Source organism: Ruditapes philippinarum, unplaced genomic scaffold (genome assembly GCF_026571515.1).
Source record: "Ruditapes philippinarum isolate M1 unplaced genomic scaffold, ASM2657151v2 ctg611_1_1_1_1, whole genome shotgun sequence".
Lineage (NCBI taxonomy): Eukaryota > Metazoa > Mollusca > Bivalvia > Venerida > Veneridae > Ruditapes > Ruditapes philippinarum.
In genome coordinates this window covers 401505-427570 of record NW_026863843.1, presented here as the reverse complement: position 1 = coordinate 427570, position 26066 = coordinate 401505, and the positions used below count along the sequence as shown (strand labels likewise).

The window sequence follows — 26066 nt, the reverse complement described above, 5'->3', positions numbered from 1 at the left end:
ACTCTCCTCTATTAGAAACAACAAAAACTAAAAACGGTGCAAGTTAGAAAGATTCCATAGCAGAAAATCCTATCATGTGTTTTGATTATGAAGTACTTAACCTCAATTAAAACGATTAAATCATAAGGCAGACGTTATTTTGAGAATCCATAGACTTAGAATTTTGGTAAAAACACTGACACAAACTTTGCCACTGATATTTTTATTTCCAAATAAATAAGTATCAGAATATGACAAGTTGCCCTATTACAACTGTACAATGTACATGTTTCAGTTAATTTGATCTTAAAAATGTTTATATTTCATGTCATTGGTTTATTTTTTATTTTTAGGACATCCTTATCTGCTTATGATTCATAATGAATTTGTTGCCAAAAAACTACAATGAGTTTGTGAAAGCAGAATACTGGGAAGAATTCTTTAAAAAGAGAGGAGCAAAAGCTTTTGAATGGTAAGTTAAAATTTGGTCAATCTTGGGATAAGGGAGACCGTATTTCAACACATTTAACACAAGTTAGACCATCAATCATGTTGATGTAATAGATATAGGTGGCGCGATAGCTCACTTGGTTAAACTACTGATTATAAATCACTCCTTAGGTCCCGGGTTCAATCCTGGGTTACACCCTTGGGATTTTTCAGAGACACTTTCAGAGGTGTACTGGTAAGAAATCCAGGTAATCCTCACATGTATCAGTGCTATACACTGGGCATGTAAAAGAACCAAGGGGTCTATTCAATAAGAGCTAAGGACTGGTTTCCAGATTCCCTTGTATCTCATAGAGCCAGTACAAGTCAACCCGGCCCCAAGTCAACCCGGCCCCAAGTCAGCCCGTCCCCAAATTGGTCAACCCGGCCCCAAACCAATGTTATTTCTGGTCAACCTGGCCCCATTTTTTTATTATTTATTTTGCTTTAAAATATAAACACTTATATTTTACAAAGTAATTATTTTTTATTATTTTTTCTTGATACGATGTTTTATAATAATAAAATGATTTTACATGCAAAATATCGTTAAATTTTGTCCATAAATAAAAAAGTTATAAGTTATATTCGAATTACGTTCTATAAAAGTCATATCCGTAGCGAACAGAAGATACCGAATATGACTTATATTTTATAAATTGATAATTTTTTTTATTAAGTTTTCTTGATTAATAATAAAATGATTTTATATGCAATATATCGTTAAATTTGGTTTATAAATAAAAAAATAAGTAATGTAGGTGAGGAACACACGTACAACACCAGGTCAAGTTTTAAAAGTTTTTATTGGCTACTAGTTTCGAGTAATACAATACTCTTCATCAGGCTTAAATAAAAAAGTTATAAGTTATATTTGTTTTTAGTCCCCTACCGGTTTAACCGGAGGGGACTTTAGGTTTACCCTCCGTCCGTCTGTCTGTCTGTCCGTCTGTCTGTCCGTCTGTCTGTCTGTCTGTCAGTCTGTCAGTCCGTCAGTCCGTCCGTCCACAAAACTGGATCCCGCGATAACGCAAAAAGTACTGAAAATATTTTTATGAAACTTGATATATGGATAGATGGCAGTATGGAGATTATGCACGTCTTTTTTTTTTCTTCCTATGTTGAAAATTCTGGTTGCTATGGCAACAAATAGTCTGAAAATATGGCAAATTTAACACATAAACTGGATCCAGTGATAACTCAAAAAGTACTGAAAATATTTTTATGAAACTTGAAATATGGGTAGATGGCAGTCTGGAGATTATGCACATCTTTTTCTTTTCTTCCTATGTTGAAAATTCTGGTTGCTATGGCAACAAATAGCCTGAATTTCAAGATTTCTGATTTAAATTTTTCAGCTTTTTCACTATATGTTCTTTATTTCTTAAGGTGTTTACTTCAAACTTTAAATATAAGTTTCTGGTCATCAACCACATCATATGTGACAAGGTTTATAACTCTAGCACAAAAAATATCAGTATTACCTCCCTTGAACTTAGATTTTTTAGGGGAAAAAATGTTGTCTTTTTAGCTCGACTTTTCTATGAAAAGGGGAGCTATCCTACTCGCCCCGGCGTCGGCGTCGGCGTTGGCGTCACACCTTGGTTAAGTTTTTCGTACCACCCCACTTTATTTCAGAAGTATTACAAGTATGGCTTTGAAACTTACCATACTTGTTCACCATCATAACCTCCATCTACAGACAAGAGTACATAACTCTGTCAAGGTTTTTGACAGAATTATGGCCCTTTTTTGACTTAGAAAGTGTATTGAGCTTGGTTAAGTTTTTTGTACCACCTCACTTTATTTCAAAACCATTGGAGGTATTGCTTTGAAACTGACCATACTTGTTTACCATCACGACTTCATCAACAGACAAGAGGACATAACTCTGTCAAGGTTTTTGACAGAATTATGCCCCTTTTTGACTTAGAAAATACATTGAATATGGGTAAAATCCACTTATTGCCTTAACCCTTTGAGATATTGCTTTGAAACTTTTAATGCTATTTCACATCATTACCCCCATCTGTACGCAAGAGAAGGTAACTCTGTCAAGGATTTGTTTTAAAAATTAAGGCCTTTTATCGACTTAGAATCTTGGTTAAGTTTTTAGTACCAGTCCACTTTTTGACTGAACTGTTTGAGATATTAATTTGAAAGTTGGAATACTTGTTTACAATCATGATTCCCAAACATGTCCAGGAGAAGGTAATTCTGTCAAAGATTTTATTTGAATTATGGCCCTTAACTGTCAATGTTTTGTATTATAGGCAAGCACTAAAAAAACTTAAAAAATCTAAAAAAATTCATTCCTATCCACTTGTTCACTTTACCATAAATTATGTCATATAAACATTGCTGTAATATTCAAGGGTATCAAACAACTAGTTATTTTTCTCTTTTTGTACTTGAAATTAAAATCAGTAGTATAATACTATTAAATTTATTTAAGGCTCAACTCAGTTTTTTTTTCTTTCTTACCAGCCCTCTTTTGACTTAAACATTTCAAACTTTGCTGCAGTGTTCAAGGGTATCACACAATTCAGTAAAATAATTCTTCACTAAATATCTTAATGCTCATGGCCATTGTTCACTTTAAAAATACAGAGATTCTTGTATTGCCTTTTACTGCAAAAACTTTTTTTATTGGCAAGCAATAAAAAAGTCGAGCGCGCTGTCTTACGGACAGCTCTTGTTTAAATAACTTCTTTATTTCCTAATGTATCTACTTCAAACTTCATATATATGTTTCTTATTATCACTCGACATTTTTGAGAAGGTTAAATACTCTAGCAAGACTATTTCCAGAATTATGTCCCCCTTTAACTTAGATTTTTTTAAATATTAACAAATAGTCTGAAAATATGGCAAATTTAACACATAAACTGGATCCAGTGATAACTCAAAAAGTACTGAAAATATTTTTATGAAACTTGAAATATGGGTAGATGGCAGTCTGGAGATTATGCACATCTTTTTCTTTTCTTCCTATGTTGAAAATTCTGGTTGCTATGGCAACAAATAGCCTGAATTTCAAGATTTCTGATTTAAATTTTTCAGCTTTTTCACTATATGTTCTTTATTTCTTAAGGTGTTTACTTCAAACTTTAAATATAAGTTTCTGGTCATCAACCACATCATATGTGACAAGGTTTATAACTCTAGCACAAAAAATATCAGTATTACCTCCTTTGAACTTAGATTTTTTAGGGGAAAAATGTTGTCTTTTTTAAATAACTTCTTTATTTCCTAATGTATCTACTTCAAACTTCATATATATGTTTCTTATTATCACTCGACATTTTTGAGAAGGTTAAATACTCTAGCAAGACTATTTCCAGAATTATGTCCCCCTTGAACTTAGATTTTTTCGAGAAACTGGTATTTTCACTCCAACTTCTTCATTCCTTATAGGATTTACTTTAAAATCCCACATCGTAATAATATGACAAGGTTGTATAAACATAATTTCCTTACTAAGCATGGAAACTTAACACATTACTGTGATATAGACAAACTTATTTTATTATGTTTTGTGGTTGATATTTTCAAATACAGACTTCATCCTCAAATTCATTATAAATGGCAATACACAGGAGTGTATGACAATTAAAGAACTTTTTGAGGGACCGGTAGGGGACTACTGTATTGCCCGCAATACTATCAAATGCTTGTTTTTATATATATATATAAAATCATATCTGTGAAGAACAGAAGATATCAAATATCATTATATGACTTATATTTTATAAAGTAAGTGGGTTTTTTTGTCTGGATTACAGTGAAATAACATGCAAATAATCGTTAAATTTGGTACAATTAATAATAAATCATTTTTATTCCATCATACAACAAGATGACTTAAATAATTTTCTTTGAAAATATATATTTTGGGGCCGGAATGACCGATTTTTGGGCCGCATTGACCAATTTTGGGGCCGCATTGACCAAATAAAAATACTGTGGGGCTGGATTGACCAATTTTGGGGCCAGGTTGACCAATTTTGAGGCCGGGTTGACTTGGGGCCGGGTTAACTTGGGGCCGGGTTGACTGTAATTCCATAGAGCTCTGTCTCTTTAATGTATACAATGTATACCTGCTTAGAGTGATCGTAAATGATTTTAAAGCAGTATGATGAAAAAGTAGAAGTATATTTTATAAAGATACTTTGTAACAAGGTATAGGCTTAATGGACCTTATACAATTATAAGCATCTTAAAAAGCATGAAATAGATAGAAAATTTATTTGTTTTGTATATAAGATCAAATTAATTTTCACACATGAACACCAGCTCAAATTGGGAGAGTTAGACATGTGTAATTTTATTTACATTTTCGTGTCATTCAGGAACAAAATTGGTAACCCTCCTAGTCCAAGCATATTTATAGTCCAAGCCTTGTTCATCCATTTGTATGAACAAAGAATGCACCTGGTGACATTAAAGGAGGAATGTCTATGTTTTTACTGTACAGTACAAAGTATACTTGTGGGATAAAAAGTTGCTTATTGAATGAGAAAAAGTTTTTTATGAAAGAAAAATCCTGTGTAAAGCCAACTTGAAATGAGAACATCCATCCATCTATCACACCCCTGAAATTGAAAATAGAAAATAATGACTCTAGTTTAAGTGTTTTTTGACTATCTTATGATATTGCTGCTAATTGAAAATTTGTAGTAACAAATAACAAATAATATATGTATGTTTTAAATTTGTAGACAATTGAACAATATATTATATAAACAAGAATCTTTCTGTGCAGGTATGGAGAATATCCGGAACTATGTGGAGTACTTCATAAATATATCAAACCACAGGACAATCTGCTGATGGTAGGTTGTGGTAATTCTCAACTCAGTGCCGACCTATACGATGTCGGCTACCATAAGATAGTTAACATAGATATCAGTGATACCGTCATCAGACAGATGGTTGATAAAAATCAGCAACAACGTCCAGATATGAAGTTTTTAAAAATGGATGTCTTAAATGTAAGAAACATTTATTAATAGTGAGTGTAAATATAATATGCTTTTTATTTACCTTTAACCTTTTTACAAGTTTTTAATAGACTCGTCCAGCTTTTATTTTTGGAACTGTTTACATGTAGCATAAAGAATACATGTAGCTTTATTTAGGTTCAGATTTTAATCAGATTGATTTTTGAGATGAAAATTTGGTCAGGCAGCCTGGTCAGACTGAAGAGAAGACAAAGGAAAATCACTAACAGTTCAAAGGCAAAGGGTTTATTCCATGAATCGCTTAAGATTGATGATATTTCCATGGATGCATACTTGTCCCCTCGCCACTGTAGGTTCGAACCCAGCCAGGGACTTTGGATTCTTTCATGTGAGGACACTATTCAGCTAGCTTATAGTATGTTGGCGGTTCTACTTAGGTGCAGTAATGCATGCATGGAGGGGCACCTGAGGTCTTCCTATCATTAAAGCTGGAAAGATGTCATATGACTGTGTTGGTGTAACGTAAAACCCAACCTAAAGAAAACAACAAAAAACTTCAATTTTTAGTTAAGATTACATTCATACTGTTTAGAACAGATATGCTTTTTGAATACTTGTGTCTTTGACTGATGTTTCTTGCATTTTGTTAATTAGCATAATAGAGATTAATGTCTGAAATATAAATTGTTTGATGATATATAAATGATATAAATGTCCTAATATAGTGTTCTCACAAGGATATATTAATGATGAAAATATTTTTCATGTCTGAAGTTATGGGGTATTTCCGTAGAAACATCATAGGATAAAGCTCTTCACGTGAAACAAATTTCTTTTGTTTCAAGCGTTAACTAATCTTTTGTTTCAAATTTTAGATGGAGTTTGCAGACAATGAATTTACTGTAGCCTTAGATAAAGGAACACTTGATGCATTGATGGTAGATAGTAGTGAGAAAGTTGTACATGATGTTGAACAGATGTTTAATGAAATAGAAAGAGTACTAAAACTGATGGGCCGCTACATATGTATATCATTGCTGCAGCAACATATCCTTGATAAAGTTATACAATTCTTCTCAGAAAAGTAACAATCACTATTATATATTATTATACTATGTTTCCTGAGAAGTCTTGATTTTAATGTAACATATATACATGTTTATCTGGTACATGCTTAACTCTGAAAAGACAAGTAATTGAGTTTTTGGTGCAAAATTCAATAATACTTTAACATGACGACTGTCATTCAAGCTTTGTTATACTTTTCTTGTAAATAATTTTTCAAATATCGAATACAGAGAGCAGCTTTTTAGAAGTTTGTCCTCAAAAAATAATAATAAGAATAAGTAACTTCAAATGAGGAGAAGCTTGTAAAGCCTTGGATAATCATAAAGTTAATATATAGTTTTATATACATCGCTGCTGTCGATTTATGAAGAAATTGTACTTTAATCCTCTAAAAATGATGCTTGCTGTATTATAAATTTGTTATAAATATTTCTTACAGATTAAATGGCCGTATATAAACGGTTGTTTGTAAATATAACCCTCGCCTAGTGGCTCGGGTTATATTTACAAACAACCGTTTATATAGGGCCATATAAGCTGTCAAAAATCTTTATAACTAAAAATATACATGTATGACATTGCAATAATGATTTCTTGTTTAGAGGCTGGGCTGTGAGAATACACCGGATACATACTGAAGAATCAGGGAACTCGGACAAAGATTTTCACATGCCAGTGTTTGCTTTAATCTTTACCAAGTTCAAGAAAAATCCCAAACTTCCTAAGGTAATACAAGTGGAGAAGTTGTAGATATTGTCTTATTATACAGTTTAATATATTCTAACAAGAACAACAATATTTTACATGTTAATATATTGTATCAGTCATGACAATTAAAAATGCGATTTCAAGGAATTCAGGCTAGTAACTAAGCATGTTTCATGTTAAATAGTTAAAATAAATTTATCCAGAGAGAAAAAATCTATTAGTTTTTACTCTTCAGGCTTTTTTTAAAATTTAAACCAACCCATTTACTATTCTCTGACTTTATTCTTATGCTGCCTATTAAATATCTACTATAACAAGTAGATGCTGTTGGGAACAAAATAATAAATATTAACTAATTTCATATCTATGATGAAAATAAAGAGATATGTGTAACATTGAGGAAAATTAAATGAATCATGCTATGCAGTCATATTTTAATAACTGATCAAATATTTTATATTACCACTATTTGTATTACATAGTTAAGGACTCTGGTAGATCTCTTTCAAAATGTATGCTTAACTTACCACAAACATGTATCTAACTGTTATGTTTTAGAATTTACGATTCCGTTAAATACTTTTGCAAGTTTTCAAGTTCTCTTCAACTTATATGTTCATGTATTTCTCACAATTAGCATTGCAAAATAAATTTTTTGTTCATTCCTGGTTTAATTGGATTCAATGAATTTGATAATTTAAGCATCAATTTGCATGCCTCACTGAATCCTGTCTGTAATTCTTAGTATTATAACAGGTACATGTACTTTAAGTTAATAACCATATGAGATGTTATTATATTCACAAACAAGTTTCAGTAACTATAACAGCTGTTTTGCTTAATACTGCTAAATTTTGTGGGCTTTATAAAGACCATTTATTCATTTTCCCTCCTATTCTGAGGTATATAATACATGTACTACAAAGCTTCATTGATTTGTATTATGCAGTTTAGAATGTCAATTCAACAAAATCACTTGTTTATTTAGAGAAATCTCTACAAACTTTCTTATTGAAATATAAATTAACATTTTTTGCTATGCATACTTTCTATCCACCTAAGAATGCATAAGAAATTTATATTTTTATTAGGGCTGCAACAATTTTGCAAATATAAGTTAAAATAACCAATCATATCTAACAAAATAAAATGGTAGACTAGACAGTGAGGGAGGGACTAAAACTAATATTTTATGTGTTTACTTTTAGTTGTGAATCAAATCAATATTGTTATAGTTGAACTTTGATATCAGAAATTGAAGTGGTGCTCACAAAACTAGTTTTCAATGCATCGGAACGAATTGTTGAACCTCTCATTATAATTTGTAGTCAGTGAAGAATATCTAGTAACATATTTCATTTTTTTATTCATAATTTCTACTAATGATATTATTGGGGATATTTACAATACATACAATGGAACTGTAATATATAATTACAGATTCTAGAGGTGTGTTCACAACAAGATAAGAATGAAAGATTGGGCAGTGTTGAAGATGTTATAAATCTGGTGAAAGAAATGCAGTATTTTGCTGTAATACGACAAAGAATCTCTAAAAGGTCTGTCATTTTAATTATAAACTCTTGAAATTAAGTTTTAAAATTTCTTTATTCTTAAAAGTAGGCAAGTATGGTTTGATTGTTTAACTCACTTGTGTGCAAAGTGCTCAGAATTGAGCTTTGATGATAATTTGATGTACATCTATGTTGTTTGTTGTTACCTGTTTAAAACAATATTTCTTCCCAAACTATTTTGTAAATTTGATAAAACTTCATGGTGAGATCTTTGAATGGCCCTTAACAAATGAAGCTGGCAGTGGTGATGTGTTTATAGTAATCACAAAAGAAATGAAATAGAAGTTTACTGCTGCTTGCATATAAAATATCATATAAACAGATGCGAGTAAACACAAGGCATATACTTTTCTTTCTTATTTATTATTTATTGCTTATATGATATGGAACATTGCCTATTTATCAAATTTTATGTTTTATTAGCTATATACATTAATATTGTAATACATTTATTATACAATGATTATAGAAAAGTAACAGAGGAGCAGTTGTCATTGACCTTGTATGGGGACATGGAGACCACACCTAGATACACCCTTACTATTGTAGACTCCACCAACAAACTGACAAATAAATTTGCTATCTTCATTGTACCACAGGGAAGGTATGTCAAACTGGAATTATAATGATATTAGGCAAGATTAAGGACTGATACATATACCAATGAAATATTTAATTTCCGGATTTTATTTAACTGGAAGGATAAAAAGCAAGTAAGGTACAAGATCATTTACATGACCTTGACCCTGGTTTGTATCATACGATGAACATTTAATGATTAACATCTTTACTTAAAGTTACATGTTAAATGTCATAAGTTTCTGCAGTGGGCACTTACCAAAAGCATGTGCAGAAGATATCAATTATGTAAACTTCTGAAATGATGAGATGTGATTTAGATGTGAGCTCAAGAAATTTCTGCTTTCTGTATTAGACTTTAACTGGCATTTTGCGAGCATGCGAGCTTAAATTTGAACCCCGAATAAGATCTTTATGTTGATGTGTGTATATCTTGTCTTGTTTTCATTGATAAAACCTGATATAATTATCTCTGAATAATCATTTAAAATTAGAAAGTTGAAAAGCTTATTATACCTCAGAAATGAATTTTTTTCTTTATTTAGAAAGGGCAAACACAATTTTTATTAAAGTGCTTAAATAATGGTTTTAAAGCATGTTAGATATTTAACGCACTAAATGTGAAATTATATATCATGAAAGTAGCAAAATGTAAGCAAAGAAGTATTTTGACTATCATACAAAATACTAAATCACTGTAACTGTGCTAATTATCAAAATGCAACAGGTGCAAAAAAATTGTTCAGGTAATTGGCCAATGAGTAACTTTTTGAAAACTTTAACACCAAAAATGAAAAACTTCTGGGACATAGTGGGCCTTGAAGGTACAATGTATATAAAGTACATTTATTATTAAACTTAGTGCCAAGTAAAGAATACTAGGTAAAGCTTGATTTTTGTAGTTTTTTGTTTGCATAGACAAAAAAGCAGATCTAAAGTTTATTTCTTGTATTTTCTACTTTAGAGAAACAGAATGGATGTTTGCTACAAATGCTGGTAGGATTCAGCTATCAGAGAGTGCTGGGTTTGAGCGACTTGTTGTAGTGACCTTACATCGTAATCATACATACACTGATATTGATGCTATACAGGCTGAACTGTCTACCAAGGTGATGGAACTAGCGCCTCCTTCCTTTAAACATGGCACAAAGGTACTATCTGTTAATGCAGTGAAAAATTCTTTCTCATTGTAAATTTGAATTTAGGTAATTTAAAACTACTTTGAATTTGAATGAGTTATAAAGGTATTTTTCTTGTAGAAATTCTGTTACTTTACCCTTTTCAGACATGTTGTTTATGTTTTATTTGTACCTGTTATTATTAACTTATCAAATGTCAAGGATTTTAAATTTCACAGTGTCTGCACATTTTCTTTTCTACTGCAATGTTTTTATATAGGAATGTATTTCATTATTCTGAATCAGAGTCATATTAGTATTACAACATGTTTATGTTTAACAAGGATTTCTTATTACCTGTTAGGTGCCGTTTCTCTCTGTGGGTAACAGTATAGGTTGGAGAAAGGTGTGTAAGAGTGGGCATAGTGAAATCAGTGGTGACTATGTGGTAGAGGAAGTACAAGGTGATGGTAACGTTATATATCGAAGACTTGTGTTCCTTAGTAACCAAAATGTTGTACAATCTGAGGCGAAACTTAAGTCAGGTAGTTACTGTAAAATATTACTTATGTATGCATATTTATCTCAATTTTTAGCTCACCTGTCACAAAGTGACAGGGTGAGCTTTTGTGATCGCTTTTTGTCCGGCGTCCGTCCGTAAACTTTTACTTTAAATGACATCTCCTCATAAACCACTAGGCCAATTTCATCCAAACTTCACAGGAATGTTCCTTTGGTGGTCACCTTTAAAAATTGTTCAAAGAATTTAATTCCATTCAGAACTCTGGTTGCCATGGCAACCGAAAGAAAAAACTTTAAAAATCTTCTTTTAAAAAACCCTAAGAGCTATAGCTTATATATTTGGCATGAAACATCTTCTAGTGAGTGTCTACCAAGTTTGTTCAAATAAAAGCCCTGGGGTCAAAATTGGCCCCGCCCCAGGGGGTCATTGATTTTCCCTTTATGCATATAGTAAAAACTTAAAAAATCTTCTTTTAAAGAACCGAAAGAGCTAGAGCTAAGATATTTAGCATCAAACATGTTCTATAGAGTGTCTACCAAGTTTGTTCAAATAAAAGCCCTGGGGTCAAAATTGGCCCCGCCCCAGGGGGTCATTGATTTTCCCTATATGCATATAGTAAAAACTTAAAAAAATCTTCTTTTAAAGAACTCAAAGAGCTAGAGCTAAGATATTTAGCATCAATCACGTTCTAATAGGTGTCTACCAAGTTTGTTCAAATAAAAGCCCTGGGGTCAAAATTGGCCCCGCCCCGGGGGTCATTGATTTTCCTTATATGTGTATAGCAAAAACTTAAAAAATCTTCTTTGAAAAAACCCAAATAGCTAGAGTTTAGATATTTAGCATGAAACATCTTCTAGTAAGTGTCTACAAAGTTTGTTCAAATGAAAGCCCTGGGGTCAAAACTGGCCCCGCCCCAGGTGTGTCATTGTTTTTAACTATATGTGTATAGTAAAAACTTAAAAAAATCTTCTTTTATAAAGCCCAATGAGCTAGAGCTTAGATGTTTAGCATGAAACATCTTCTTATGGATGTCTACCAAGTTTGTTCAAATAAAAGCCCTGGGGTCAAAATTGGCCCCGCCCCGGGGGTCATTGATTTTCCTTATATGTGTATAGCAAAAACTTAAAAAATCTTCTTTGAAAAAACCCAAATAGCTAGAGTTTAGATGTTAAGCATAAAACATCTTCTAGTGAGTGTCTACAAAGTTTGTTCAAATAAAAGACCTGGGGTCAAAATTGGCCCCGCCCCAGGGGTCATTGATTTTCCTTATATGTGTATAGCAAAAACTTAAAATCTTCTTTGAAAAAACCCAAATAGCTAGAGTTTAGATATTAAGCATGAAACATCTTCTAGTAAGTGTCTACAAAGTTAGTTCAAATAAAAGCCCTGGGGTCAAAACTGGCCCCGCCCCAGGGGTGTCATTGTTTTTAACTATATGTGTATAGTAAAAACTTAAAAAAATCTTCTTTTAAAAAGCCCAATCAGCTAGAGCTTAGATTTTTAGCATGAAACATCTTATTTAATGGGTGTCTACCAAGTTTGTTCAAATAAAAGCCCTGAGGTTCAAAAATTGGCTCCTGCCCAGGGGTCATTGATTTTCCCAAAATATGCATATAGAAAAAACTTAAAAAATCTTCTTTTAAAAAGAACTCAAAAGAGCTAGAAGCTAAGATTATTTAGCATCAAAACATGTTCTAATAGGTGTCTAACCAAGTTTGTTCAAAAAAAAAAGCCCTGGGGTCAAAAATTGGCCCCACCCCGGGGGTCCATTGCTTTTCCTTATATTGTGTATAGCAAAAACTTTAAAAAAATCTTTCTTTGAAAAAACCAAAAATAGCTAGAGTTTAGGATTTTTAAGCATGAACATCTTCTAAGTGAGTGTTCTACAAAGTTTGTTTCAAATAAAAGCCCTGGGGTCAAAATTGGCCCCCCCCCGGGGGAGTCATTGATTTTCCTTATATGTGTATAGCAAAAACTTAAAATCTTCTTTGAAAAAACCCAAATAGCTAGAGTTTAGATTTTAAGCATAAAAGCCCTGGGGTCAAAACTGGCCCCGCCCCAGGGATGTCATTGTTTTTAACTATATGTGTATAGTAAAAACTTAAAAAAAATTTCTTTTAAAAAGCCCAATGAGCTAGAGCTAATGAGCTAGAGCTTAGATGTTTAGCATGAAACATCTTCTTATGGGTGTGGGGGGGAGGCTATATACAGGTGAGCGACCTCAGGGCCATCATGGCCCTCTTGTTTTTAAATTTGTTGTTTTATTATTCTGGTCGATATTGCTTAAGGTAGATGTATGGAAAGATTATAACCAAGTTCTAAAATTACGACTTTTTTTTCTTCAACATAACTGTCATAAGATGCTTCATTGTACTTACAATATTAGATATCTAAGCTCAGTGATGAGCACATTTATTCCCCAGCATACATGATTATTTTTCCCTGAATCTGATATGAATTGCACAAATATAAGTGACTGATTGATATAATGAAAGAGATATATTTTTCATGGATTCTTACAAGAACATCATATTTGAAAGTCTAAAACTTCAAGTATTATTATTTATTATATGCATTTATCTGTGTTAAGTGTTGTGTAGCAGACGGTACAAATTACCTGGTACTTCATCTCAGAGTAAAATTTTTCTAGATCTTCCAGATCAGTAAATCCAGTACTTAAACTTGTTGAGATCTGAATACTGCTCGAGTCAGGCTAAGTTGGTTGAGGAATGTTGCATTTGCATTCTTCTCAATCATACACGGACAACTCGGCGTAACCATGTCTGCGATTTTTAATTATTTGTTGTGTTGATTATTTCGAGGGACCTCTCATTTCTAGAATTTTTATTACATCCTTCAATGACATTACATTTTTGTGCCCCCACTTTAGTGGCGGGCATTTAGATTTACCCTTGTCCGTCTGTCCCTTCTCTTTTGTGTCGCATGTAACTCAAAAAGTATTTGACCTAGAGTCATGAAACCTTACAGGAATGTTGATAAGCATGTGAAGTTGTGCACCTGGGTATTTTTGTCCGGATATTTTTACTATTTTTAGAGTTATTGCCCTTGACTTAGTAAAATTTTGCATTTTTCAACTTGTGTCACATGTAACTCAAAAAGTATTTGACCTAGAGTCATGAAACTTTACAGGAATGTTGATCAGCATGTGTAGTTGTGCACCTGGGTATTTTCGTCTGGATATTTTTTAGTATTTTTAGAGTAATTGCCCTTGACTTAGTAAAATTTTGCAATTTTCAACTTGTGTCGCATGTAACTCAAAAAGTATTTGACCTAGAGTCATGAAACTTTACAGGAATGTTAATCAGCATGTGTAGTTGTGCACCTGGGTATTTTCGTCTGAATATTTTAAGTATTTTTAGAGTTATTGCCCTTGACTTAGTAAAATTTTGCAATTTTCAACTTGTGTTGCATGTAACTCAAAAAGTATTTGACCTAGAGTCATGAAACTTTACAGGAATGTTGATCAGCATGTGTAGTTGTGCACCTGGGTATTTTGGTCTGAATATTTTTAGTATTTTTAGAGTTATTGTCCTTGACTTAGAAAATGTTTGCAATTTTCAACTTGTGTTGCATGTAACTCAAAAAGGATTTGACATAGAGTCATTAAACCTTATGGGAAGGTTGCTCAGCATATTTAGTTTTGCACCTGGGGTTTCACTTGTGGATTTATCCAGTATTTGTAGAGTTATTTCCCTTGACTTAGTAAAAACTGTTTCATTATGTTGTTATTTGTTCCTTGAGTGCTTGAGTTAGAATCGACAAACTTTACAGGAATAATGATCAACATCACTAAATTACAGGAATAATGATTCACATCACTGTGAAGCTATGAACCTTGGACTTTACATGTGGATTTTTTTCAGTTTTGTTAGAGTTATTGCCCTTGACTTACAGTAGTATAAATTTGCAATTTTCAACTTGGGGTTTGCTTGTGAATTTAATCAGTATTTGTTAAGTTCTTGCCCTTTACTTAGTAAAAGATAATTAGTTTTCAAAAAATATTTGACCTAGACAGAACAGTGGCGGGGTGGGGGCACCCGTGTCCTATGGACACATTTCTAGTTATTGTAAATGTTAGCTTTTAAAGAAAACATGACATTTATATTTTTATTACAGTATCTCAAAAGAAGAAAAATAAAGGGAAACAACTCAGCAATGTTGTTGATAAGAGTTATCTTGCCTGTCAACATCATGTTGCTATGGTAGCAGGCCTAGCATGTGTCCAATGTGATGATTTTCCCTCATTACTAGGTAATATTAATATTTGGTTCCTGAAGCATCAGAAATGTTTTGTTTTGTTTTTTTTGTTGTTTTTTTTTATTGCAAAAGTTTATAACCTTTTCCCTGTTTACAGAAAGGAAATGTGTTTCAGTACTGACATATAATGCAATAACTTTAAAATACAAACAAATGCCTATAAATTCCAGCACTTGCAACCATGTCACCTGAAATAATTTATGATATCAAATATAACCTGTTCACACAAATGTTTGATAAAAAATGGAAGGTAAAACATAAGAGTTATATACATGTTAACCCTGAATATTTTTGGCAGACTAGATGGCACATTGTTCCCCTTCAATGTTAACCTACTTTATATTTTGTTTTTGCTTCTTTGTTATTTAATTTGAATTATTTTGTTAAATGAGGAAAATTATGTGCAATTTGTATTATTATATCAAATTTCCTGTTGAGTTCACATAAAAAGGTTGTTTTGCAAATTTCAATAGTTAAGGATTTATGAATTATATACTGTCACTATGTTCTTAGTTTATTTACTGAATTGTATACTATTTCAAGTGGAATAGCATTCACATTTGTAGTCTGTTAACAGTATGATTAGTTATGTACTTACTTGTACTTACTATTGCAATATTACAACATATTTAGCAGTCATGAGGGAGAATAAATCAGTATCATTTATTGTATATTATATATTAATGATTATTGTTACAGTATCAGGACTGTCAGTGTTACTGGTAGGCCTTGGTGGTGGTGGTCTTCCTACATATATTCATACTTATTATCCTGAGGTAAGTATATAATATGTTAGTTCATTTAGTGCATGATTCTTTTAGTTAAATTAAAGGAAGTAATTAAAATAAGACAGGTTCCTGTCCAGGAAAACTAGAAAGGTGAATGACATTGTGTTAGAATTTACCAGAGAACCAGACAAAAATTCTTTGGTACAGATAATGCTAAAATAGGGCATTTTATGTATTGTTATAGAACTAAGGCTCTAATTTTGTATGTAGATTGGCCAGTTTTGCTCACCTGATAAAAAAGTCTGAAAAATGGCCATTGTAAAATTTATAACAAAAAGCAAGATTAAAATGTTCAAATTACTCTAAAGTAACATTTCACAAGTCATAATCAGTTAATTAAGTTATGTGAACAAATTATGGCAATAATTGTCAACTAATGAACCAGTTCATAAGGAAATTTATTCTGTCAGCATGGTATGATATTAGAGAATGTTTTCATTTTAGATAGAAATAGATGTTGTGGATATAGATCCAGAAATTGTTACTATAGCCACAGAATGGTTCGGTTTTGTCCCAGATGATAAGCTTAAAGCCCATGTTGATGATGGGCTAGTTTATATACAGACTGAAAAAGAGAAAGGTAAGCTTGACAAATGTATGAACATACAGTTCTTTATGATTTTATTTGAACTGTTGATCATAGAGAAATTTTATGTTTTGGATAATTATATTGGTCCACATCATGGTTTCCAGACGATAACTAGAGTTTGGAATGAGATATTGTAATCAAATCTGGTATATAGCAACCTTATGTGGAGACCCCGGTTGGTATTGTATTTGGACCCTCTGGGGTCAAGGTCATTGTTACTAAAAATAGAAAAATGGTTTCCGGACAATAACTAGACTTAGGAATGAGATTTTGTAATCAAACTTGGTGTATAGCAAGCTTATATGAAAACCCTGGGTAGGATTGCAATTAATTGAAATAATTTTGTATACAGTTGATAGTTCATTTACTATAGGTTGTGTTCAAATTTTTATTCAGACCACTTTTTTTTCAAAAATTTAAAGTTGCTAGTGGGGGTATTAATCACCTTCAGTAATAGGTATAGTTATGTCTCCCAAAAATTTTAATTTTGGGAGGCATATTGTTTTTGCCGTCTGTCTGTCCGTCCGCATTCAGCTTGTCAGGCTTTCACAGGTCAAACTGCAGGCATGATTTCAGTGACACTTCAAAGGAGTGAGCACTACCATCCCTAGTTGTGCGTATTACCAGCATGTTCAGCTTTGCTGCAAGAAATGGCCCCCAGAGCTAAAAATAGAAAAACCTTTCCACCTTTCACAGATTAAACTGATTTTGACTAAAATTCACAGGAGTGATCAGTACCATACTTAGTTTTAGGAGACACATGTTTTTGTTACAAAGCAGCTTCAATATATGATGAAACAGGTGAGAACTTAAAAATTACAAGATACTGTGATATCTCTTTATTGAAAAATCTCTATCATTAACCTTCACATACAGCTATTATGTTTCATATAAAAATTTGAGGCACGGAAGACATTGTACAATTTACTGACTTTTAAACAGTGAACTGTTAACATATTACAGGAAGGAGACGATATGTTATAATGTTGGATGTAAATGGTAGTGATGTATCAGTGGGTATGAGTTGTCCCCCGGAACCTTTTGTAGATGAAAACTTCCTTCACTGTATAAAAGACAGTTTTTTTAATGGGGGTTTAGTGTTATTTAATGTTTTATTATTTCAAAAAATATTCCCTTAACTGTCCTCATAAAATTTGCTTATTGTTGTATTCTGAATATTTGGCATATGTATGGGATTATTTTTTATTCAATGTCTTACTTTAATGGGAGAAATCAAAAAGTAAAAGGATTTTTTTAATCGTGCAGGTAATTGTTACTCAGTAACTTAGTTATAGTGAACATTAGAGATAAATGCCAATGACCAAAATCTTTTGTGAAATGCTGAGACTGCAAGCCATCAAGCCTATTATTACAGTCTGACTTCTAGTGATAGATCTTCAAAAGTTCTAGCATAATGTTTATATATATATAATTAGATAATGGACTGTTTCAATTTTGGAAGATGAGCAGGTCAGGAAATTCAGCAAGTTATGTATTAGCTACAAGGTACCGTATTTGGTTAGACTGTGTTGGTGCGATGTAAAAACCAAAGGCAAAATAAAAAACAAAAACAAAACAACGGAAGATAAATTTTACATCTTAATGTGATTTATTATTTTTAACAGAGAAAGAATCTGATATGAAATAAAAAAAAAAAAATGTAATGCCAATTGAGAAATTATCCATTATATAAATTATCACATCAGACTGTTTGTATTACACTGTTGACTTTGAATTTTTGTTTGTTTAAGGTGTGTTTATACTGAACCTTGTATGTAGAGATGATATGTTAAAGACACAAGTTAAACAGAGAATAGAGAAAGTTTTTGGTGTAGTTTTTTGTCATCAAATAGAAGACGAGGTCAATGAGGTCATATATGCATTAAGTGTTGAGAATAGTAGTGTGGAAAGTAGTAAACTAAAGTCAGCATGGGAGAAGAATTGTCAGATTTTAGATAAACTAGCCAGGAGAGGAAGTGTAAAAGCAGACATTGATTTGGTGAAAGAAATAGAAAATATAAATATCTTGTGAAAATATCTGGATAAGAATTTTTTCAATAAAATTTTGAATAAATAAAACTTTTTTTAGAAAAAATGAAAGTTTTGTTAATGTGTTCTTAATCAAATATTGAATGTTTATTTGCCATCTGAACTCTTACCTCATCTATAAATGTTGATAATGGGGTTGTCTTTTTTTGTCGCCTGTACGGAGTAGTGGTGACATATAGGGATCACTTCTTTGTCGTCTGTCTGTCCGTACAAACCCAGAGGTACTTGTGTGACTTGGAGAACAATGGGTAACAGTAAATTCTTTTTGACCCTATTCATTCCATTTTTACTTGTGTCTTTTTTTAAGCCTTGTGTCACTAAAATGGCTAAAAAAGATCAACATCCGTCTGTCCGTCCGTCCGTCCGTCCTCTGTCCATCCTTCACAAAACTTGTCGGGACTACTCCTCATAAACTACTGGTGCAATTTCTTCCTAACTTTACAGGAATGATCAGTACCAAGTTTAGTTGTGCATATCATCAGCATTTTCGGTTCAAGGATTTTTGTCAGAGTTATGCCCCTTTAATAATTCTTATTTTTAAAGTTTGTCTGGACTACCCCTCTTATACCACAAATGCAATTTCAATGAAACTTTACAGGATTGATCTGTAGTTCAAGCCCTTGCACGAGTTTTCCGGTTGAATGATTTTGGCTGAGTTATGGCCCTTAAATAAAAAAAGGTGTTTCTTTTTTGTGTGTTGCCAGATACACAAAAGGTTGTCCAGAATTACCCTTCATAAACTACTTGTGCAATTTCATCCAAACTTGACAGTAAATATGAGTTCCAAGTCTAGTTGTGCATATCATGCTTTTTATGGTTCAATGAATTTTGTCGGATTTATGGCCCTGTCATTAGCTTGTCTGAACTACTCCTCTCTATACCACTGATGCAATTTCAATGAAACTTTACAGGATTGATAGTAGGTAAATAACATGCAAATGTTACAAGGGTTTTTTGCTTGAATGTTTTTTATATGGCCCTGTAATCTCCAAAATGCTATTTTTTTTATCTCAAAATCCTGTAACTTTTGGTTTCCTGTTTAGAGTTTTCAAAAAGTTATTGGCCTCATAGCTAATCAATATTGTGCTTCTTTTGCGTTTTGGCAATTAAAACATTTATACAGTGATTTTGTATGGAAATCAAATATCACTTATTTTACATTTTGTACCTTTCTGACTAATTATTTCACATTCAGCGGTGTTTTCTTCAAGTGATAAGCATCTCACATGTTCTTAATCAATTAAAACAGTGTTAAAAAAAAACAGATAACCTCTTTCTACAGAATGGAAATTTTATTCTTTTCTTAGGAATGATGTGCCATTAAAAGATGAAAGTGGCATAAAGCAGGACTGTGTTTCATAGAAAGTCTTAACTGTGTCTATCCTAAGTCCTAAAATTTAAAAGATCTTCAGAACAGCAACTGAGATATTTTTCATAAATCTTACCTGCCCAGGTGCCAAAGTCTATATAGAGGTTTGATAGTGAAAACATAATATCTCAAGAGCCACATGGCCTGCAACTTTGATATTTTGCATGAATCGTGAACCTCTACCAAGTTTGTAAAAAGCATGACCCCCTGGGGGTCAACTGATCCATCCTCGGCGGTCAGTAGATAAAAAATAACTTCATTGATTTGTAAGCTATAAAATTAAATAAGTTCAGACATAAAATAAATCTGAATTTTGTCATTTGACATGCAAATATTTGACATTATTTAACCTTGACCTTGACCATTTAGGTCAAAGGTCAAATTTTACCTTCATAACTTTACTATTGATTAAGCTGTGACCTTTTTCATGTTTGTGGCATGCTTCATTATTATGACCTTGACCCATATTCATTATTAGTCGGTTATTTTTTTCTAAACTTTATATTTATCAATCATATATTTTAACATCGTATAGATAGGGTTATTGTGTTTTATGTAACATACTGAATTGTTTATTATATGTTGAGTTTTATTTGGCTAGATACTGTATATACATACCATCACATTATATGTCTCTGATATGGTATTGATCATTGTGATCTACACATAGGATAAATCAAATGACAAACTAATTTTACTCCTACTATTTTTAGTGCGACATAATGCGGCGGCAGCATTGCATTTCACAAATGCCAACCTTGCAATTGTAGCCTCGTCAAATAGCGCAATATATAGAGGATATTGAATGAGTGTAAGTTCAATACTGAAATTATTGCACGAGTTGAATAAAATTATTATATTATGCGAGCCTCTGGCGTGCATAATATTATTTTATTCATCGAGTACAATAAAGTCAGTAATGAACTTACACGAATTTAATATTCTATTTATCACAATTACTAAAATATAGACCGTTTAAAGTGAAATAAGAGTTATTTTTCATTGACGCGCCTATAGTATAACGCTAACATTTAGCGCGTCATTACACTATGTTTGTATAACGCTAATGACGTCACGTCAAAATATATGCACGGCCGTGCAATACCATATTTACGGAGTCGCAAAATCGGCACGGGTGTGTGATAAACATCAATATATTTATCTCCATCTGCATGTTTAATTAAAATAACTATAATAAGTGTTCAATATTTAGTCCAGTTTCAGTCAATGTATTCATTTCATATGATTCCCATGCCAAATGATTTCGCTTTTTAAAGTTAATATTTTATTTACAATCATCAACTCTATCATATTGAATGACATCAATCTTATTCATAGGTCATCAATAATGAATGTGATTGTCTGTCCCTTTGAATAGTAGTCATCGTCACACTGGGGTTTCTGTTTATTATTTACTTCGTATATTATCTGTTTCAGTTGACATTCAATCGATATTCAAAAAGCAGGTGGTGGAATATATAAAATCTGGGTGAAAGTTTAAAGTGATATTTTTAGCATGTTGGTATACCCTGCATCAAATGCTCTAATGCGTATCTCGTGTCTCGTCAATGAATAAGGTTATTCTATACAATGAACCTACGTGCGTAAAGGTTTCCTGTGCAACCTTATTTAAAGCGCTGCAATTAAATGAAAGTGCACAATGACCTAACAATAATATGGACTGATGTACAACTTGCTAAATGATGATGATGTTAATAATGATGATATGAACTAGGCAAGCAAGACTAAAACCATGAACGTTCATGTATTCGCTGATATCACAAAGTTAATATTGTTCAATTAAATTTTAAAATAAAAATGTATAGGTTCTCACATATTTAAAAGGCGTCAAGATCCTAACTAGACAGATAAGTATTGATACAGTTTAAATGAAAATGATACTAAATCTTAAATTGAAAGTGTTGCATATTGAAATGAAACGGATTATCTATCTGAAATCAACTGATTGAATACAACTCATTTAAAAACGTAGCACGGAGGCAATCGGTATGAAAGTAGTAAATAAGATGCATTGATGCCGTTATTTCAAGTAATGCCTTTTAGTACAGATGGATATTTTTAAAAAGTTAATAAATGAACATAAGAATGACGCGTTATGGGGCCGTAATTGAACTTTATATGAAGCATTCAGTATTACTGAATCTTAATCAATAATAATTTTTATCAATAGTATAACCATTAGACGTGAACGAATTCATTGAGTGAGTAAATATCTACCAGTTGCCACAACAGAAAAGAGATGAGTTAACACATATAACTATACTTCGCTACTAAAACATGTTGTTTTTTTAATGTGATTTTGTAATCTGGTATATATGCCAACCGATTCAAACTCGAATTATAGCCTACTAAACGTCCTTTCAGAGCGACATTAGATTTATAAGTATTATTAAAGTACTTAATAATGGACGTAATTTCTAAGAGTGGAAATATCCTCTTTAGACTCGTTCTATGTGAGAGACGAAATACACAAGAAACAATAATAAATATAATGTTCTCTTATAATGTCATATCATAAATAACATGTAACAACGATGTATGACGAATGCGTGCTAAAGATTTCAGACTTATAGAAGAATATAGATGAAGGGGTCAGTGATCCCGAACGAATTCGGTTCTCTTTTTTTCTCCCTGGGGCATACAATAACTTCATACTTTGTCCCAGCTTTTCCTCAGGATGACTTCCGCAGAATCGTAGGTCTGGTTATCACCTTGTATATCCAGTTATGTAGGGCTATCAAAAATAACAAAGGAATTGTGCATCAGTAACGTACGTAGATTTGGGCACCACTGTATGAACCGTTTTTTGTATTATAAATCAAACTGAAATGAACTGGCGCATATATGGTTCCTGAGATATTATATTTTAAATTTTTACCTCATAAAAAGTAAATCTTATTTATCTGCTTCCTTTAATTACAATGTATATAATATATGACACTAGCAGTTTGGTTAATGTCTTAAGTATGCGGATTATCGTTTTGAATGCGTTATTATACCTTCACAAATGGCGCGTTCTAAACGGTAGTCAGGTCGTCATTATTATAAAAGATATAAATGCCCAGGTTCTCACAAATTATATTACAAGTAAACATATTCGATTCCTAGAAATATAATATTGTTATATTGATTACAGTATAATGCCACAGCAGCCGTATGTGTGTATTAATTTGATTTGCTATTAAAAAATGGTCCTTTTACTTGAACACAGCTTAGTTTTCGTCATTTTCACATTACTCTCTTACTAAATAGACACGGTATATATACTTTAAGATTATTTTATGTCATTAAATGACTTAATTGAAACTTAAGTTTTTAAGTCTAGTTATTTGATTCACCTATAGTTTCACATCGAAATTGTAAAATACATGTACTAACAGCGCGTTAATAATGACGAGAAGTATACCCTGTACGGTACCACTATAAATTAACGTTTGTCGCTAGCAACGCTTCACACCTGCTCTTTCCTTATTCTTGTCTTTGTATCAGAAGGGAAATTGTACCAACACTATCAAAATGGTAAGTTATCATCATATATGTTTTAATTGATTTAATTTAAAAAGACTTATGGTGGGCATGGGATTGTTTAAACTTTATTGTATCAATGGTACTTTTTTCCGTTTTTTTATGATTACTCTAAAAATATTTGAAATGCAAAAATAATGTGGATTGGACAAACATATGTCTTGAATTTGTGTTTTGTACACTTTTATATTTTGTTTAAGGAACACTTAATGCCTATTGAATTTCGCATGTGATTACCACGAAAATTGCAACTGATTGATATAACACTGTTTCCATTCAACCATGGAATTTGAAACTACTGTTTGAATGATAAACATTTTGAAAATATTTCTTTTATAATTATTTCTTGTTATATCTATAGCGTGAATGTATCTCCATCCATGTGGGCCAAGCCGGAGTCCAGATCGGTAACGCCTGTTGGGAGTTGTACTGTCTCGAGCATGGTATCCAGCCTGATGGTCAGATGCCCAGTGATAAGACAATTGGAGGTGGAGACGACTCCTTTAACACTTTTTTCAGCGAGACTGGAGCCGGGAAACATGTTCCTAGGGCTGTGTTTGTCGACCTGGAACCAACAGTAGTCGGTATGTCTATACATTGTATAATTATAATAGATGTAGCGATCTAATGTACATTGTAAATCTGTTTTATATATGTAATTTAATTTATAATTTTTTGAAATTAACTGAATATCATTAAAACCTGCAGTGATAATTTCTTTTTTTCAGATGAGGTTCGAACCGGAACTTATCGACAATTGTTCCACCCCGAACAGCTCATCACCGGCAAGGAAGACGCCGCCAACAACTACGCCCGAGGTCACTACACCATTGGTAAAGAAATTGTTGACTTGGTCCTCGACAGAATCCGTAAGTTGGCTGATCAATGCACCGGTCTCCAGGGATTCCTCATCTTTCACTCCTTCGGTGGCGGTACCGGATCCGGATTCGCATCACTTCTTATGGAACGTCTGTCCGTTGACTATGGAAAGAAGTCTAAATTGGAATTTGCAGTTTACCCAGCACCACAGATATCAACGGCTGTTGTTGAGCCATACAACTCTATCTTGACCACCCATACTACATTAGAGCACTCTGACTGTGCCTTTATGGTTGACAACGAAGCTATTTACGACATTTGCCGCCGTAATCTTGACATCGACCGACCAACATACACCAACTTGAACAGATTAATTGGTCAGATCGTCTCCTCCATCACTGCCTCTCTCAGATTCGACGGTGCTCTCAACGTTGACTTGACAGAGTTCCAGACCAACTTGGTACCATACCCACGTATCCATTTCCCTCTCGCCACATATGCCCCGGTCATCTCTGCCGAGAAGGCCTACCATGAACAACTGTCAGTTGCTGAAATTACCAATGCATGTTTTGAGCCAGCTAACCAGATGGTGAAATGTGATCCCCGTCATGGCAAGTACATGGCTTGTTGTATGTTGTACAGAGGTGATGTTGTCCCTAAGGATGTCAACGCTTCTATTGCAACGATCAAGACCAAAAGAACCATCCAGTTCGTGGACTGGTGTCCAACTGGTTTCAAGGTTGGTATCAACTACCAACCACCAACCGTTGTACCAGGTGGTGATCTCGCCAAGGTCCAGCGTGCCGTGTGCATGTTAAGCAACACCACTGCCATCGCCGAGGCTTGGGCTCGTCTTGATCACAAGTTTGACTTGATGTATGCCAAGAGAGCATTTGTTCACTGGTATGTTGGTGAAGGTATGGAGGAAGGAGAGTTCTCCGAGGCCCGTGAAGATTTGGCAGCCCTCGAGAAGGATTACGAGGAGGTTGGTGTCGACTCCTGTGAAGGTGAAGGTGAAGAAGAAGGAGAAGAATATTAAGTAAACAATAAGACATTTAAATTGTTCAAAACTATGTTAATATGACCGGTAAAATCCACTTTTAGATAAATCTCTAAACGTTTATTTGTTTATCTTTTGATTAATTGTTATTCCTTTATTTATATTTTGAATGTTCTGAAACTTTGTTATTCAAATGTTGTTAAGTAAACCTATAAAATAAAAATAAGGGAAATTTTTATTATTTTTTTTTATATATACACGAAATAATTTAGCATTAAGTTTTGAGGCACAATGAGGTACATGTATATAAGGTGGACGGTCATGATACAGTATCGAAATAATCCTGTAACTCTGTCAAGTGCACATTTTCATCCTGCACATATTTTATGTGTTCAGCTAAATCTCAAACATCAGACATAGCTGATATGCACATTAAAGGTAGCGGCCTCTTATATAAGGCTCGCCAAGCTGTTTGGTTTATAGTTAAATGTGGGTCATATAACCTGTCAAAAATATGTCGTAGTAGAGTAGAAGAAGTTTTCAACCTGGTCGGGACTCGAGCCAGAGACAATCTGTATTCAGTTCCTTAGCTCTATCGACTTATCTGTCTGTCCCTCAGTGTTATA

General features: G+C 32.9%; 2 protein-coding genes across 2 annotated transcripts; both read left to right on the top strand.

Moving 5' to 3' along the window:
- Positions 1 to 12: 12 nt before the first annotated feature.
- Positions 13 to 18689, top strand: LOC132723494 (eEF1A lysine and N-terminal methyltransferase-like). Its single transcript, XM_060708223.1, has 14 exons — positions 13 to 166; positions 333 to 451; positions 5234 to 5462; positions 6308 to 6516; positions 7103 to 7226; positions 8649 to 8767; positions 9252 to 9386; positions 10326 to 10512; positions 10844 to 11024; positions 15140 to 15274; positions 15980 to 16056; positions 16513 to 16648; positions 17621 to 17749; positions 18409 to 18689. The coding sequence occupies exons 2-14, from the start codon at positions 360 to 362 to the stop codon at positions 18687 to 18689; spliced, it is 2034 nt and encodes a 677-aa protein (XP_060564206.1). The 5' UTR covers positions 13 to 166; positions 333 to 359.
- Positions 18690 to 23488: 4799 nt separating this feature from the next.
- LOC132723491 (tubulin alpha-1A chain-like) lies at positions 23489 to 25678 on the top strand. Its single transcript, XM_060708219.1, has 3 exons — positions 23489 to 23615; positions 23983 to 24205; positions 24350 to 25678. The coding sequence occupies exons 1-3, from the start codon at positions 23613 to 23615 to the stop codon at positions 25477 to 25479; spliced, it is 1356 nt and encodes a 451-aa protein (XP_060564202.1). The 5' UTR covers positions 23489 to 23612; the 3' UTR covers positions 25480 to 25678.
- The last annotated feature ends 388 nt before the right edge of the window (positions 25679 to 26066 follow it).

Coding starts and splice junctions, on each gene's coding strand:
- LOC132723491 (XM_060708219.1), top strand. Junction 24,206..24,349: donor CCTGGAACCAACAGTAGTCG/GTATGTCTATAC, acceptor TCTTTTTTTCAG/ATGAGGTTCGAACCGGAACT.
- LOC132723494 (XM_060708223.1), top strand. CDS start 360: ATGAATTTGTTGCCAAAAAACTACAATGAGTTTGTGAAAGCAGAATAC. Junction 7,227..8,648: donor AAAATCCCAAACTTCCTAAG/GTAATACAAGTG, acceptor ATATAATTACAG/ATTCTAGAGGTGTGTTCACA. Junction 15,275..15,979: donor TGATTTTCCCTCATTACTAG/GTAATATTAATA, acceptor TTATTGTTACAG/TATCAGGACTGTCAGTGTTA.